This window comes from Puntigrus tetrazona, chromosome 24, assembly GCF_018831695.1.
Source record: "Puntigrus tetrazona isolate hp1 chromosome 24, ASM1883169v1, whole genome shotgun sequence".
Taxonomy (NCBI): Eukaryota; Metazoa; Chordata; class Actinopteri; order Cypriniformes; family Cyprinidae; genus Puntigrus; species Puntigrus tetrazona.
In genome coordinates, this window is record NC_056722.1 from 3,332,393 (window position 1) to 3,347,392 (window position 15,000).

Below are 15,000 nucleotides of genomic sequence, written 5' to 3' on the forward strand. Positions count from 1 at the left end.
AACCACATTACAATCGAATCACCTAATAATTTAATGAACCATAATGACCTTGCACAACCTGATATATGTCAGTGAATCATATGTGATGCATGTTATTTATTTCTCCTGAATTCTGTTTGGCTAACATGCACTGCTGCATTTATATATATATATATATATATATATATATATATATATATATATATATATATATATATATATATATATATATATATATATATATATATATATATATATAATGTTTGTGTTGTGTTCCTCTGTAGCAGCATTACATGGACAGTGGGATCCCGTGCGTCGTGGTGGGCTCCAAAGCTGATCTGATGGAAGTCAAGCAGCATCACGGGATGAGCCCGTCTGAGTTTTGTTACAAACATCGTCTGCCTTCGCCTCTCCGTTTCTCCGCGCTGCTCACACACACTCACACGCACATCTACAGCAAGCTCACCTGGGCTGCCATGTACCCGTAAGTACTTACGCTTTGCAGATCTTTTCGGGGGGAAAAAATTAAGCTGCTAAGTAAAAAAAAAAAACAAAAAATGCATTTAATTATAAAATGTAAATTTAGATCAATTAAATTAAACTTAGTAGGTTAAAATAAATGGCTAAAAATAAAATCACTTTTGAATTCCTTTACTCTTGAAATATTGTTTTATTTTTAGCCATGTAATTGAGCTGTCAGGTTTTTTTTTCTTTTGGTTATTTACTTTTAAAAAATATTTTTGTTCTAAAATTAAAATCACTAAACTTGGCAACTTAAAATAATTGGCTAAAAATAATTTAATGAAACATATATATATATATATATATATATATATATATATATATATATATATATATATATATAAAATATACACACACACACACACACCTCAATATGGTTTGTGTCCCTTTGAATTGTGTATATATATATATATATATATATGTATATATGTATATATATGTGTGTGTGTGTGTGTGTGTGTGTGTGTGTGTGTGTATGTATATGTTTCTAAAATAAACTATTTCCTGTCCAATAAAATAACCTACTTTTTCTGTAAATATCACTGTTGTATAAAACGGGTTACAAACGTTGCCTTCAAAGATTTGCAGATGCCAGACTAAAATTAGCCTGCTTGGCTGTATGCGTGTCACCAAGGTCACCAGAAGTACTGAGCGTGTTTAAATCTCTCTCTCTGTGTCACTTCCTGTCTGCAGGCACCTGAATGGATCGGACATGAGCAGCACGTCTTTCTGGCTGCGCGTGACTCTGGGCGCCACAATAGCCGCCATGCTGGGCTTCGCTCTGTACAGAGCCTTCAGCCGACACAAATGATGCAGACGCTTGCGCTCACAGCAAAACATGCAGATAAACACACACTCCCCGGTTTCCTGCGCTCTGTCTTGGCCTTACCGAGTCACTGTGGCTTAACAAGGGCGTGAAGCTCTGCCGGTTACAGTGACAACAAAACAATTAAGCAGACGTTTGTTTGTTTGTTTGTTTCTTCTCAGCTGGACTAAAGTATCACACGCATCTTTGCTTTTATTACAAAACGTTGGACCGACATTGGCCGACCCGCCGAGAGGCATTTTGTTCATCATGTTTTGAAGGGAACAATATCAGGAAATGATTTAGATCGAGTTGTACAGAGTTTGTAATGTATTTAATAGCTTGGGAAATCAACGTGGATCGTAAATGTGTTCCGTGTGAATTCGTATTCTGTTTCTGAAGCGTGCGATCAAAGCGAATGGGTGCCGTCAGAACGAGAGCGCAAGCAGCCGATTTAAAAACTGCTCAACTTTAAACCATCATCATCTGTGAAAAATCTATCCTCTGTCGTCCTCTCAGCAAAATGCACACATGCATATGATTAGCCCCGTTTCGGCTCGTAAACGGTGGTTAATCTGTGCATGTTTCTCTCCTGATTCAGACGAGATGTGCTTTGCACGGAAGGAAGCATTGTTATGGATAGTGTATTCAGAAACAAAGAAAAAAAATATTAATTATAGATTTATTACAAATATACAAGCATGCATCATTTGTGCATTATGTTTGTATTAGCTGTTTGGACTCTCTTTCTGGTGGCACCCATTCACTCCAGAGCATCCATTACTGAAAATAATCATTTTTTTCACAAGTGCATCTTCTAAATTGCCCGAAACATCAAACCCCATTCATTTCCGTTTCATATTCTTCAGATGGACATTATGTTTGGACCATAACTGACCAATGCACTTTTTTCTTTTTCTTTTTTAAGACAGCCAAGGCAAAACCCATTGATCATTTCGAGGATAGTTGAACTGGACCGAAACTTGCAAAATCTCGCTTTTCTCTTCGCCTGCACTGATTGTACTGATTTCTGGTTATGTTTAGGGGACGGATGGCGCTGGAATTGTATTTTAAAGGCTGTTTTAGGAAGACGAATCGCTCTGATGCTCTTTAGAGTCATACTGTAGTTACAAAAACCATTATGATAAACGGAAATGGTCAGGATGGACAGTAAAAAAAAATGACCTGGCTGACTGGATGGCTAATATTACCCAAATTGATCTCGAAAACATTGTTACCTTTTATTTCAGCCTAAAAAACCGTTCTCCCAGCGACCCAAAAAGCCAGTTTCAGGGCTGAGGGGGTTTCTGGCTCATTTACATGAATTGGCATGTTAAGATATTCCTTAAAAAAGAAAGAAGCGGCCGTGGAAGTCATGAATTATCGGTTTTAATTTTTATAATTACAATATTTTGTTCAGTATTAATGCCCAGTATTACCCCCCCCAGGCTTGTTTCTCATCGGCCGTGGTCTTCCAGCTTCAACAGAGAATGAGATGCTTGGATTAAAGCCAGTATGTTCTCATAGAAATATTTTGTAATAAACTAGCTTTTTCTGGTGATTTTGCGTACTGTGCTCTGTGACATCAGCGCTCGGTCACGTGATTGAGCCCAAGCGGCTGATTGGCTGCTCGTCTGTTGGGTTGATCATGCAGTGCACGTTGTGTTATTCTGTTCAGTTATCTCAACATTAAGCCAGTTTATATACTGCTGGAACGTAGATTGAGATTTAATGCGCGCATGTGCCAGACAGGTCCTGGAGGTCTGCAGCAGGCCCTCTTGTATCAGTGAGCCCGTATCTCATTACTGTTCAGACTGGATGCAGCATCACGTTTCAGGAGCGTTATGCAATATACATAAAGCAGAGCAGACGCGCTTGAGCTGAGTTTTAGATAAATAATGTAGGCGCTTGTTTTCGGCGTAAAGGATAAAATTCCACCGGGTCCAAAAATGAGACTTGCATTCTTTTCATTTAATACATATTTACGATTATCAGCGCAACCATTTGGGAATGTTTTAGTTTAGTTTAGTTTTTTTTGTTTGTGTGTGTTTTAAAGCGCATCTTGAGCTACTAATCTAAATTTATAAAGACAGAATCTGAAATATTTTATAATAAAATGTTTGTCTCAAAATATTTCCAGGGTCGGTTCTCTGGTTTGTAAAAATTCAACAACAAAAAATTGAAATTCACATACACATACATACAACGACATGCAGTGAAATGTTTTTTTTTTTTTTACAATCGTCCAGCGTCGGTTAAATAGAAAAATAAATAAATAAATTAAAAAAAAAAAAAAAATATATATATATATATATATATATATATATATATATATATATATATATATATATATATATATATAAAAAGGTCACTATTTTATGATATTTTTGCCGTTTGAAGTTCAATTTAAAAAAGCCGTATTTCATTTATACGTTAATTCTTTATAATCATTTTATATTTAAAATAATTTAAATATCAGAGTCACAGCTTCTTTTTTCTTTACCTTGTTTTTATGGCCAATTTGGCCTTTTTTTAGTTTTATGGTTTCGATTAAGTTTAAGCCTTTTAGTAGCCTACGATTATTGTTATTACAGTAATATGTCATTACAGTTTTAGTATCAATAATAAGGATCTGTAGCATTTCCTACTTTGTATATTATCCAAATTTAATAAAGCCGAGTTGTAAAGGCTCCACTAAAATTGATTTAGTTTTATATATATATATATATATATATATATATATATATATATGTATATGTATATGTATGTGTGTGTGTTTTTATGCTTTCATTTAGATTCTATTTTTTCGACGTCACACCGCTTGACACGTCATCACGTCGAAGCATTTGCATATTTACCCCAGTTATAACACCGACAGCTGCAGTTCCCGGATCAAACACCGCGGGGCAGCAACGAGTCAAAAACCAAAGATGCGCTTCAGCTCCTGCCCTCTGCCGTAAAGCGCGCTCCCCGAAGACCGCCGCCGCGGCACCCGTTCAAACCCGCATCAACTACCTGTGCTCTCCATGGTGCTGCAGTAAAACGCTAGACAAAGTGCCATGAGAAAAGTTTATTGACGCACAGTAATGACAGTATTATACGGACAGCAATGGATCTAGACTACAACAGTCCACGTCACAAGTCGATTCTGTACATCGTCATCATGTATCAATGACATGTCATTATAGTTCTTCACAGTCCTCGAACGACCTACAGCAGGAATATATATCTTCTAGCGACATACCTAATCGGCAAAATTAATTAGTACGTCCGAATGATAGCGATAGTGTGCAATAAAGTTCAGCTCGTAAAGAAAAGAGATCTATCAAAATAAATAACAAGTTTAGCCGCGTCTGGGACCTTCTTCGGAGAATCGCACGCAAAAAGTTTCGCCGTAAAAACGTGTGTGTGGGGGGGGGTGGGGGGTTGAAGTCCGCGCACGAAGACCTTTACAAAAATAACAATGTACCAAAAAACATTTGCTTCAAAAAAGTGTATTTACACGAGTCAGTCCAGCCGGCTGGAGCTCACTTCTTCTTGCCCGTTTTCCTGGCCGCCGTTTTGGGCTTGGGCTTCGCCGTTTTCACCTTCTTGGCTTTGCTCGCCTTGGCGGGTTTGGCCACCTTCGCCTTCTTGGCGACCCTCTTGGCTTTGACGGGCGACTTCTTCTTCTCCGCCGCCTTCTTCACTTTCTTCTCGGCGGCCTTCTTGGTTTTCTTCGGGGACTTCGCCACTTTCTTGGGCTTGGGGGCTTTCTTGGGCTTGGCGGCGGCTTTGGCCGGCTTCTTGACCCTCACGGGCGCCGGCTTGGGCTTCTCCGGCTTCTTGGCGTCCTCGGCTTTGGCCAGTTTGAAGGAGCCCGAGGCCCCGATGCCCTTGGTGTGGCGCAGGAGCCCGCTGGCCACCAGGCGCTTCAGGGCGAGCTTGATCTGGGAGTCGGCGTTGTCTCCCACCTTGTAGTGGTTCTTCACGTACTTCTGGATGGACTGACGCGACGCGCCTCCGCGGCTCCGGTCGGCTGCGATGGCCGCTTTGATCATCTCGGAGTATTTGGGATGCGACGTCGCTTTCTTCGAGCTTTTCGTCTTCTTGGGCTTGGACGCGGGAGTAGCTGCCGTCTCGGCCATATTCGGCTCCTGAAGGATTTCGAACAAAAACAGAAGTCGAACTGTCAAAAACTGAAAAAAAGTGCTTGAAAGAAAATTCTCTAACCGCTTTAAAACGCGTAATAGCTCGTTAAACCGCAACCACGTCTCACCTTCGTCTTTGTCCGGGTCCCACTTGAAATATTTATTTAAATAACCCGCACCGAGCGCCTCCGAAAGCGTGTATATTACTCGCCGAAGTGCGCCTGTACTATATATGCAGCCTCCGCGCGGACGTGATTGAGAACACCAACTGCCAGCAGCTGATCAAGCGGGCTTCCATGAAATCTGCGCGGGCTGGTTTGTGTTTCTTCCTCCTCGAACTGAGGCCGAATTCGGGCGGGCTGGCTCGGCAGCGGTCCTCCCGACGCCACGGTCCGAGAGGGGAGGCTTTGGGCTTCGCGTGCGTGCGTCGTTCGATCCCCAACTCCTCGCGCCATGAACTTTTTTTCCCCGAAAAGCGGCCCAAACCGGCGAGCGCGGTGACGCATTTTGCAGAATTCGCGCAAAATTAGCCCAAAACAACGACGCCGAGCGGGAAAACGCCGGCGGCTTGCGAAAGCCCCATCAACGCGCTCGGGGACGGGACGGGTTTGATTCGCGTTAAACGTCGTTTTCGTTTTTAATAAGCCGAAGTAGTTGACGAACTAACACAGTCCGGCCACCGAGTCCGCGTGACGTTTCTCCGATTATTTATTGTTAAACCTTCTATAAATTAAATGTGCGCCGAATAAAGTGGCCCTCACATCGCGGATCATATCCGCACATTTCAAGAAGTGTTTATGTGATGCATGGGCTTTAGATCTAAACGAGTAAAACGTTATAGTATATAAAGCAGCAGCCGCTATGCTGAGGGATCTGAGAGAAGAGCTCGGCTGTTAGGAAAGTTGCCAGCGACCCAAACACCAGCTTTACCGACCAGAACCCACCGGTACCGTGGTCAGGTCCATCGTGTCGATAGGTGCGCGCATTCCCCGGTGGTTTGCGCGATGTGGATCCGTTTGACACGTTAAGACCGGTCGAACCGGGCTGATGCTTTAAACGCTGGCGCATTCTTTTGTTATCTCCCGGTCGTCGGAGAGACGCGCATCCCGTCGGGTCGTTTCCCCTCGTTTTCGCGCCGTTCGCTCGCAAAGTCGTCGATTTAGTTCGGGCGGCTGCCGGGCAGACGCGCGGTTTTATTTCCACCGCTCGCGCTCGTTCTGTTATTCGCGTTTTTCGGGCTCGACGGTGTTTCGGTCGGAACGCCATTTTGAATCTCTCCACTTTAAGGCTTTTCTGCTCCGCATCTCCCGCAAAACCCCCGTACAGAACTTTTAATTAGCCCACCGGACATCTGCGATCAAACTCGGGCCGATGAAGCAGATTATTAACCCTTTTTTTTGTGTTTAAGTTGGCGCGCGAGTTGGCGGTTGAGCGCTTGGCGGTTTTAACTCGCGCGCGCTCGCAGTTTTCTCTCAGGAATAATACTAAAGCGGAAGACTATTTATTATTGTTGATATAATAACTCATTTGTTATTTCCGCTAGACAGCCGTGGGCTCTTGAAGACTGTTGTCACGGCGTCTTTTGTGGCAGATTGTCAACATATAGTAGGTATGGAGCACAATGCACATCACTGTCAATGATGACAGTTTTACACGTGTGTGTGTGTGTGTGTGTGTGTGTGTGTGTGTGCACGCTTTTATGTGATACAGACTACATCCCCGTATGACGTAGTTTGAGGTGTCTTCAGGTGTCCAGTGCTGAAACCAGCACCTTCCTTCACTCATTCCATGTTAATAAGATGCATAGCTATGTTGCAATTCCAATTCAGGCGTCATGCACAATAATTAAAAATGCAAAAGCTGTCAATAGGGTACTTTTTAAAAATTTACCAATATGTAGCATCTATGCAATATGCACACGTTAGTTATTAGCATGCATCTTTAAGGTACTAAAATGCACATTTAGATCACCTCGGTGACAGCCTTTGTATCTTTTTGCTGAGAATGTGGTGTTTTGAAGTATGCAGATTAGTTTTTTTGGCCAAACAATGCATTGCATTACTTCCATGCGTTAATTTCACAAATGTAGAGATGAACAAAGTTACATACGTTCATAATATTTACAGATATTTTGTTGAGGCTTTAGCCGAGAAACAAAATAACCGATTAATTGCCCGGGATATTAGTAGCATTTGTGTTGCACATATTTTATGTTGTCATGATTACAACACATTACTAATATTTTATTTTCATTAGTAGGCCTACTAATTGCTCCTGTATTAATCCAGTGTACTGAGCACTAAATATTATAGTTTACTCCACAGTTTGAGTTACTGCACTTTGCTATTTAATATGCAGAAACTTTTCTTTGTCTACAGTACTAATATGGCAGATATGCATGATGTCTGACTGTACCGTGTCTGAATCCCTCTCACGCGTGCTGCCTGTTAAATACGGTACGTGTTATGCATGCAATCTCAAAACGTTCGTTCGCACGAATACATATACGGTTTAGTGCTTTCTCATTTGCATTATGTGCAATTCATAATGCACAAAAGCATGCGATCGCACATTAGTTGAATGAAAAGGAAAATGGGCTAAAAAAAAAATAAAAATAATAAAAAACCTTTTTGAAAAATTTTAGCATTTCGTTATTTGCTTGAAGTGAATGGGTGCCGTCGGAATGGGAGTCCAAACAGCTGATAAAAACGTCACAATAATCAGCACTCCAGTCCATCGGTGAGTGCCTCGTGAAGCCTAAAGCTGTGTGTTTGTGAGAACCATCACTTAAAAAATCACTTTAAATAAAAGTGTTGGTTGCACTGTTGCTTTAAGCCTAATATTAGAATAAAAAGTTAGCTTTGAACAAGGTGATGCTTGTATGTCTTTAAAGTGTCAGATGAGAGAAACGTGTGCATGCAGGTGTGGAATAAATGTCTTTGTGTCTCTAATAGACCGCGCTGTACATATGCTTCACCAGCAGAGAGCGGCACTGCTCTGTTCTGCAGCCTTTATTGGGTCTAAATAAGAGTGTAGTCTTTGTAAAAGATAAAAAATAATTTTTTCCCCTTTTAATCAGTTTACTTTTAAAACAACAATTAATAAACATGCACATAAATACGTCATAAATGAGATTTCCACACCCGGTTGCACGCCTCATAACAAAATAAAGATATTGATTGACGCTTACTAGGGAAAAAAATGATTTTGTGAGTTTTTTTTCAACGGGAGTGCCGACTTATATTATGCTAACCGCTGTAGAAAGCTCATGGGGTTCACACGCAGGAGGCCAGTGATAGATTGATGGCACACCAGCGTCGGTAAGGACGAATATCACGAGTTAAAAATATCTATCCGAGGACACTTTAGTTGATTAAGTGACAGACACGGGTCCTGATGGAGACCCGCGTGTCGCTGTAAATCATGCAGGTGGACAGCACAGCAGAGACAGAGTAGAATCAGAAACGGTGAACCCACGCGGTTTTGTTTTTATGTCTCTGAACTGTAAAACCTCCACCAATTAGAGCGTGTTATCGTGGGCATTTTCGTCTGAGAAGAAACTCCGCGCAATCCGTTTAGCTCCAGGTTACAATCTGTCATGATTGTTAGTGGTGTTTGTGAAGGCTTGTCACAGCGTTGCTCAAAATTAGGCTTAGAGATCTGAACAAACCCCAACTCTAAGCAATAAACGTCCCCGCTCATTAAAACATACAGCAAAAAAGATTTTTTTTTAGATGTGTAAACAGTATTTTTTTCTGAATTATTTTTTTTCTGAATATATTTTAATATATATATATATATATATATATATATATATATATATATAATTTAAATATGTGGTTAATAGTGCTGCTTAAGTAAATATGCATTTAAATTGGAAATATTTTTTTAATTCAAAATAATTTAAATATAATACATATTTTGGGAAATGTAAATAAAGTTATATTGCAAATATATAAAACAATGGCAAAAAAAGTGTATGACAAATGCACATTGATTATACTATATAATGATAATTCTAAAAGTGTAACTATATTATAATAATATAAGTAGGTAATTATAAATATATTTAGAAATCAATATTAGCAATATACTGAAAAACACTGGAAGTGGTTGAAATTGCTAGAATTACACGAAAAATGGCAATTAAAAAATTGAACAACCTTACATTTATGTACAACTTTGAAAAATAATTTTAGTAGTGTAGATTTTGATATATTTAAAAATAAGTCAATAAAAATATAGATTGTGTATATAAATTTTGAAAATATTTATATTCACATAATTTGTAATATATATATATATATATATAAATTTAATATACAGATATATCTTTTTCTTAATTGCATTTGTGAATGTGTGTGGATTTAAATATAAATAATAAATGTACATGGTATACACACAAACAAAAACTTTTATTTTGGGTGTGATTAATCGCGTTTAAAAGCACTAAGTATATATCTTTTTTTTTGTTGTTGTATGGGAATGAATGATATCTCAAATCAAAATGAGTGTGAGCTTTAAAATCAACAACAATTAGAGCGTATTGTGTAGGAAAATCTGCACAGCCTGTTTAGCCTCGGGTGGAAATCTGTTGCAATGTTTAATTTCGCTTGTATTTTTTTACAGTACGCATACAGACACGGTCCTGATGTAAAATGAAGAATAATTATTTATTTGATCAGTTTATCTGCCTCCCAGTTCAGGTTGAGGCAATCCAAAGCTAACTGTGCTAAAAATATGACCCAGATACCTAAAAGAAGAGCGGCATATTCACACAAGGGGTCAGTACCTCCTTAGCAGACCACATCCACCCCATATGCCATCCTAGTTATAAAAAAAAAAAAAAATCCCACTTTTACAATAAAATGATTCCTAGGGGTTTAAAAAAAACACTGCTTTCATTAACATCAAATATATATTACATTTATTTATTCATGTTGTGAACACTGATGTTTGTGTTTTAGAGATTTGTCTACAGTTAAACACTCTTAAGAGACAATAATCACTTCATTAATTAACCAACTCCAGTATATACATGATTACCGGCATCTTCCGAACACAACCGGTGATTAAACACCCTGAGAATATGTTTTAGGGTCCGTAGTATCTGCTGCGTGTGATTAATGTCTGATTTGGGAAACCCGAGTGCGCCTGCGTGCCGTGTGTGTGTGTGTGTGTGTGTGTGTGTGTGTGTGTGTGTGTGTGTGTGTGTGCACTGCAGTGAGTGTGTGTTTGTGTGTTTAGTCTCTCTTTAAGACTCCTGCAGGGTAGATGGAGAGCTGCAGCTCTTTGGACACGCCCCCCTCGCCTCCCATTGGCCGCCGACCGCCGCCTCCTTCCCCTCCTTCATTGGTATTCAGGTAGTACAGTCTTTGTGGAGGACAGAGGAGAGAGAGAGGGCGAGCGGGAGAGATTTACAGAGGTAAAGGCGACGCGAGCACAACAAGACGGGCGAGCGGAGAGGGACTGCCGAGCCGAGGAAGGGAAAGTGAGAGAAAACTGGACCGGCTGCAAGCTGAGGGCGATTTCGGGGTGGGTGGAAGCGGGTGCGAAAGTGCCACAAGGGTCTGCGGGTTCTGGACGGCGAGTGGGACTTTGGATTTGAACCCAGCTGGAATCGAGCGGACCCCACACTGACGGCTCGTCTCGTGTTCCCTCAGCGGAGGACGTCCTGCGGATACCCCGCCGGCCTTTCCTGGCACTCGTGCGAGGGGTCTCTCTCGCCGTCTGGGAGGCGTGCCGCGCAGACGGACGGACGGACGGACCGCTGGCGTGTGTGTGTGTACGTGTCTCTGCGTGCCATATACCCCTATGTCCTTCTTTTTGTGGCTGTGTGCACACCAGGGCCCAGTATATGGATAGAAGCTCTCTGTTTCAGCTCATACAAGAGCAGGTAAGCAGCAGCAGGTTGCCATGGTTACTGCATCCTCCCGTGCGTCGATGTGCATGTCTGTGTGTGTGTGTGTGTGTGTGTGTGTGTGTGTGTGTGTGTGTTTTTCTAGGCCGATACGGAGCGATATGGACAGTCGGAATGAATGAGTACTGGAGTGTGTGTGTGTGTGTGTGTGTTTGAGAGGTCCTCATGCTCAGTCAGTGGCTGTTAGTGTAGTAGTAGTACACTAGACATCAGCCCTGGTGCACAACACATGCTTGGTTGTGTATGCTAATATGTGGATATGTACACTCGCGCTTTTATGTCCATAAATCATAACTGCCGTTCAACGATTTGAAGATTTTTGACGGTTTTTTTTTGGAAAGGGTGCGTTTATTCGATCATATACGCAGAAATGTGGCGTAATATTATTTCAGTTTAAAACAACATTTTTCTTCGCGAGTGTGTTTTAACGTGTAATTTAATCCTGTTATCAATGCTCAATTTTTAGAATTGTTACTGCGGTCCTCAGTATGGCATGATCCTTCAGAAATCATTCAATCATATGCCGATTTGCTGCTCAAGAAACATTTCTGATTATTGTCAGTGATAGTTATGTTGTTTCGTATTTTTGTGAAAATGCGATTTTTTTTATTTTTATTTATTTATTTATTTATTTTTTTTCAGGGTGATTTGGTGAATAGAAAGTTTATTTGAACAGCATTTATTTGAAATAGAAGTCTTTTCTGACATTTTAAAAATATTTACAGTCACTTTTGATCAATTATTACATCCTTGCTGAATAAATGTATTAATTTAAAAATTGTATTGAACAGTAGTGTTTATGTTACAGTATCATACGTTTTAACAGCAGCTGGCAGATGTGAAATCCAGTTAAGTAGCATTGCATCTTTTTTGGGATTTCAGATCGGGTTATTTCAATTCAATTCACGTTTTAACTTTTTATCAGTTGCAATAAACATTATTACTGCTTAGATGGGTTCAGCTATTTTATTAGTTTTGACCAGATACATTTGAATTTTTTTGCTTCACTCATGAACTTATAAAGATAAAAACAGGAAAAACTCCTTCAGTGAAAAGAAGGAAACCCAAAAATACTTGAAAGAAGTCATCATTGATCAGAAAAGAGCTGAGCGCTTCAAGAGAGGAAGTGTAGGCAACACGCACCAAGAAATACCAAAATATGTTTAGTCATGAAATGACGCGCTATGTTTATAGCACATTGTTTGTTTTTTTTCTTTTACAGCTGGTTTGTGTGCAAACACTGCAAAAACGTGATTTATTTATACCTTCAGTCTGACCTGCCAGTTTGCAGAACACATTACTCGCTGCGCAGAGAGGTAGACGTAGAAGGAGGTCAGTGAGAACTCTCCAGGAAGAGTTTTGCTGTTTGAACAGATACTTTACGAGGAGGTGTTAACGTTGAGACGGTCGTGAGGGTCTGGGACTTCTTGCTGAGTTTCCTTGGCGAAACCAAAAAAAAAAAGTCCTGGCAGCTCACGTCGCAAGAGTTCAAAAATTCATCAGGATTCAAACAACAGCTTGGTTTGAATACATATGCATGAGTGTATGCTAATTGATTTCATTCTCCTCAGATATTAAAATCAGATTTAAAGGTGCTTGGATAAAGGTCACGCTATCTATACTGTGTTTGTATTAGTTATTCATCCGCAGATTAGTGTCTTCGACTGATTGTTTCCAAACCTAAAATAAAAATAATAATAAAAAAAAACAGAATACATACATAATATATAAACCTTTGTTTTTTATTAGCTTTGCACAGAAGTGTATATATATATATATATATATATATATATATATATATATATATATGTGTGTGTGTGTGTATATATATATATATATATATATATATATATATTTTTTTTTTTTTTTTTGTGTGTTAAAATATTAAAAATGTTTTTTTATATTATTTTTGTTCATCTTGTCCTTCTATTCTATCCAAACTATAACAATAAACAGAATATATATATTTTGTCTGACTGACATAATTAATTATTTTGCCGAAAATGTCTCAAAAATGCCTGTGTCTAAAAACACTCCAAACAAAACAGCAACCACACAGTAACACCCCGGCGACCTTACAAGTCCTGGACACTTCATATTTCCATATTTTTTTAACGGTTGCTCGTACAGTGCGTTTTCTCATAAACCTCCAAGAGCATGTAAATCGCAAATGCGCGGTGTATTTTAAAAGCCGTGATTTAAGGACGCTGGAAGTCATTTTAGGAAAGATTCGTGTGTGTGAATGTGTGTGTGTTTGATTTTGTTGTCTAATCTATGCTGATGCTGAGAGATTAGGCTGATTGATGGATAGGAAAGGCAATCATTCAGTCGGAGGGGCAGAATTGATCTTTGCCTCAGGAGATGAGGGACACACACACACACGCATCTGAGCGTCGTCAGTGGAATGTGTGTGTGTGTGTGTGTTTGCCTCGGTACGGTGTGGGTGTGTTTCATATGTTTTCACATGCGCCGTGCTTCTGATTTTGCTTGTACAGTAAGTGTGTTGTCAGATGGAAGTGATGCCTGACGGTTTTCTTGTGTCGTGTGGGTGTGTGTGTGTGTTAGTGTACGTATGGTGTGAATGCGCTTCTGCTACTGTGTGTGAGCGTAAAGGCAAGATGCTTAACCTTTCAGTTTATTATGATTTTTTTTTTTCTGCTGTAGGAAGCAGTGCTGAGCTCAGACTATTTCTGGCTCTAATGCACACGCACACAGTTCACACGTGCAAACACACACACACACACACACACACACACACTCAATGCTCTGTGTGATAAACTGAATTAATGGAAGAGCTCTAAATGACAGAATTACCCAGTGTCTTTTCTCACTGACTGGAGTTTAGTTAGTGGAGCTTGTGAAGCACGTGCTCAGTGTTACAGCTCTGTTCAAATCACAGTTATTATTGTTAAACCAAAAATATTTTCTACTTGAAAAAAAATGAATGTTGAAACAAAGCAACACAAAATAAAAACTTAATCTTATTTTATTCATTTCAGATAGTTGACAAAATTACTCAGTTGTTTATTTAAAATACTAAAATAACAAAAATTAAATAATGAAAAATATATAGTAGTGCCTAGCAATTATTAATTAATAAATTTTGTATATATATATATATATATATATGTATGTATGTGTGTGTGTGTATTTATATATGTGTGTGTATATTTATTCGTGTACATATTTTCTAAATAGATACTGTATTTGTGTGCCATTTTTTTATATATATATATATATATATATATATATATATATATATACATATATATATATACATATATATATATATATATATATATATATATATATATATATATATATAATACAAATTATATAATAAAGCACACTCACATTTATTATATAAACAAATACTTTTATTTTGGATGCATTTAATCTTGATTAATCATTGCCCAGCACTAATTGTATATATTTATATTTATTTATATATTTATATTTATTTATATATATATATATAAAATATTAACACAAATTATGTACCACTTCCAAAGAATATATTTATAAATATTGTATCAATGTTTTAATTTCTGAGTATTAACTGAGCAGATCAAGTGTGTGAAAGCCACCCTTTTTCAAACATTAAACATTGAACTATTTATTGTATTTTATGATGAATAAAAAAA

The 15,000-nt window shown here is 38.8% G+C and overlaps 3 protein-coding genes across 7 annotated transcripts in view; 2 read left to right on the forward strand and 1 right to left on the reverse strand.

Moving 5' to 3' along the window:
* Nucleotides 1-2,867, forward strand: part of rhot2 (ras homolog family member T2) — an 11,943-nt gene extending 9,076 nt beyond the window's left edge. Inside the window, 2 exon segments of the mRNA XM_043226846.1 lie at nt 264-463; nt 1,195-2,867. Of these exon segments, the coding sequence (XP_043082781.1) occupies nt 264-463; nt 1,195-1,312 (318 nt within the window). The 3' untranslated portion in view covers nt 1,313-2,867.
* Nucleotides 2,868-4,361: 1,494 nt separating this feature from the next.
* LOC122329823 (histone H1.0) lies at nt 4,362-5,720 on the reverse strand. Its single transcript, XM_043226427.1, has 2 exons — nt 5,565-5,720; nt 4,362-5,442 (listed from the first exon to the last, which is right to left on the reverse strand). Exon 2 carries the CDS (start codon nt 5,431-5,433, stop codon nt 4,834-4,836), a length of 600 nt encoding a protein of 199 aa, XP_043082362.1. The 5' UTR covers nt 5,434-5,442; nt 5,565-5,720; the 3' UTR covers nt 4,362-4,833.
* Nucleotides 5,721-5,869: 149 nt separating this feature from the next.
* Nucleotides 5,870-15,000, forward strand: part of rhbdl1 (rhomboid, veinlet-like 1 (Drosophila)) — a 26,887-nt gene continuing 17,756 nt past the window's right edge. Inside the window, exons 1-3 of one of the 5 annotated variants that reach the window (XM_043226422.1) lie at nt 5,870-7,045; nt 7,815-7,892; nt 10,684-11,332. In XM_043226422.1, the coding sequence (XP_043082357.1) occupies nt 11,294-11,332 (39 nt within the window). In that variant the 5' untranslated portion in view covers nt 5,870-7,045; nt 7,815-7,892; nt 10,684-11,293. Of the gene's footprint in view, nt 7,046-7,814; nt 7,893-10,667; nt 11,333-15,000 lie in introns of those variants that run through there. The other 4 variants (XM_043226423.1, XM_043226425.1, XM_043226424.1 and 1 more) reach the window with 4 other exon arrangements.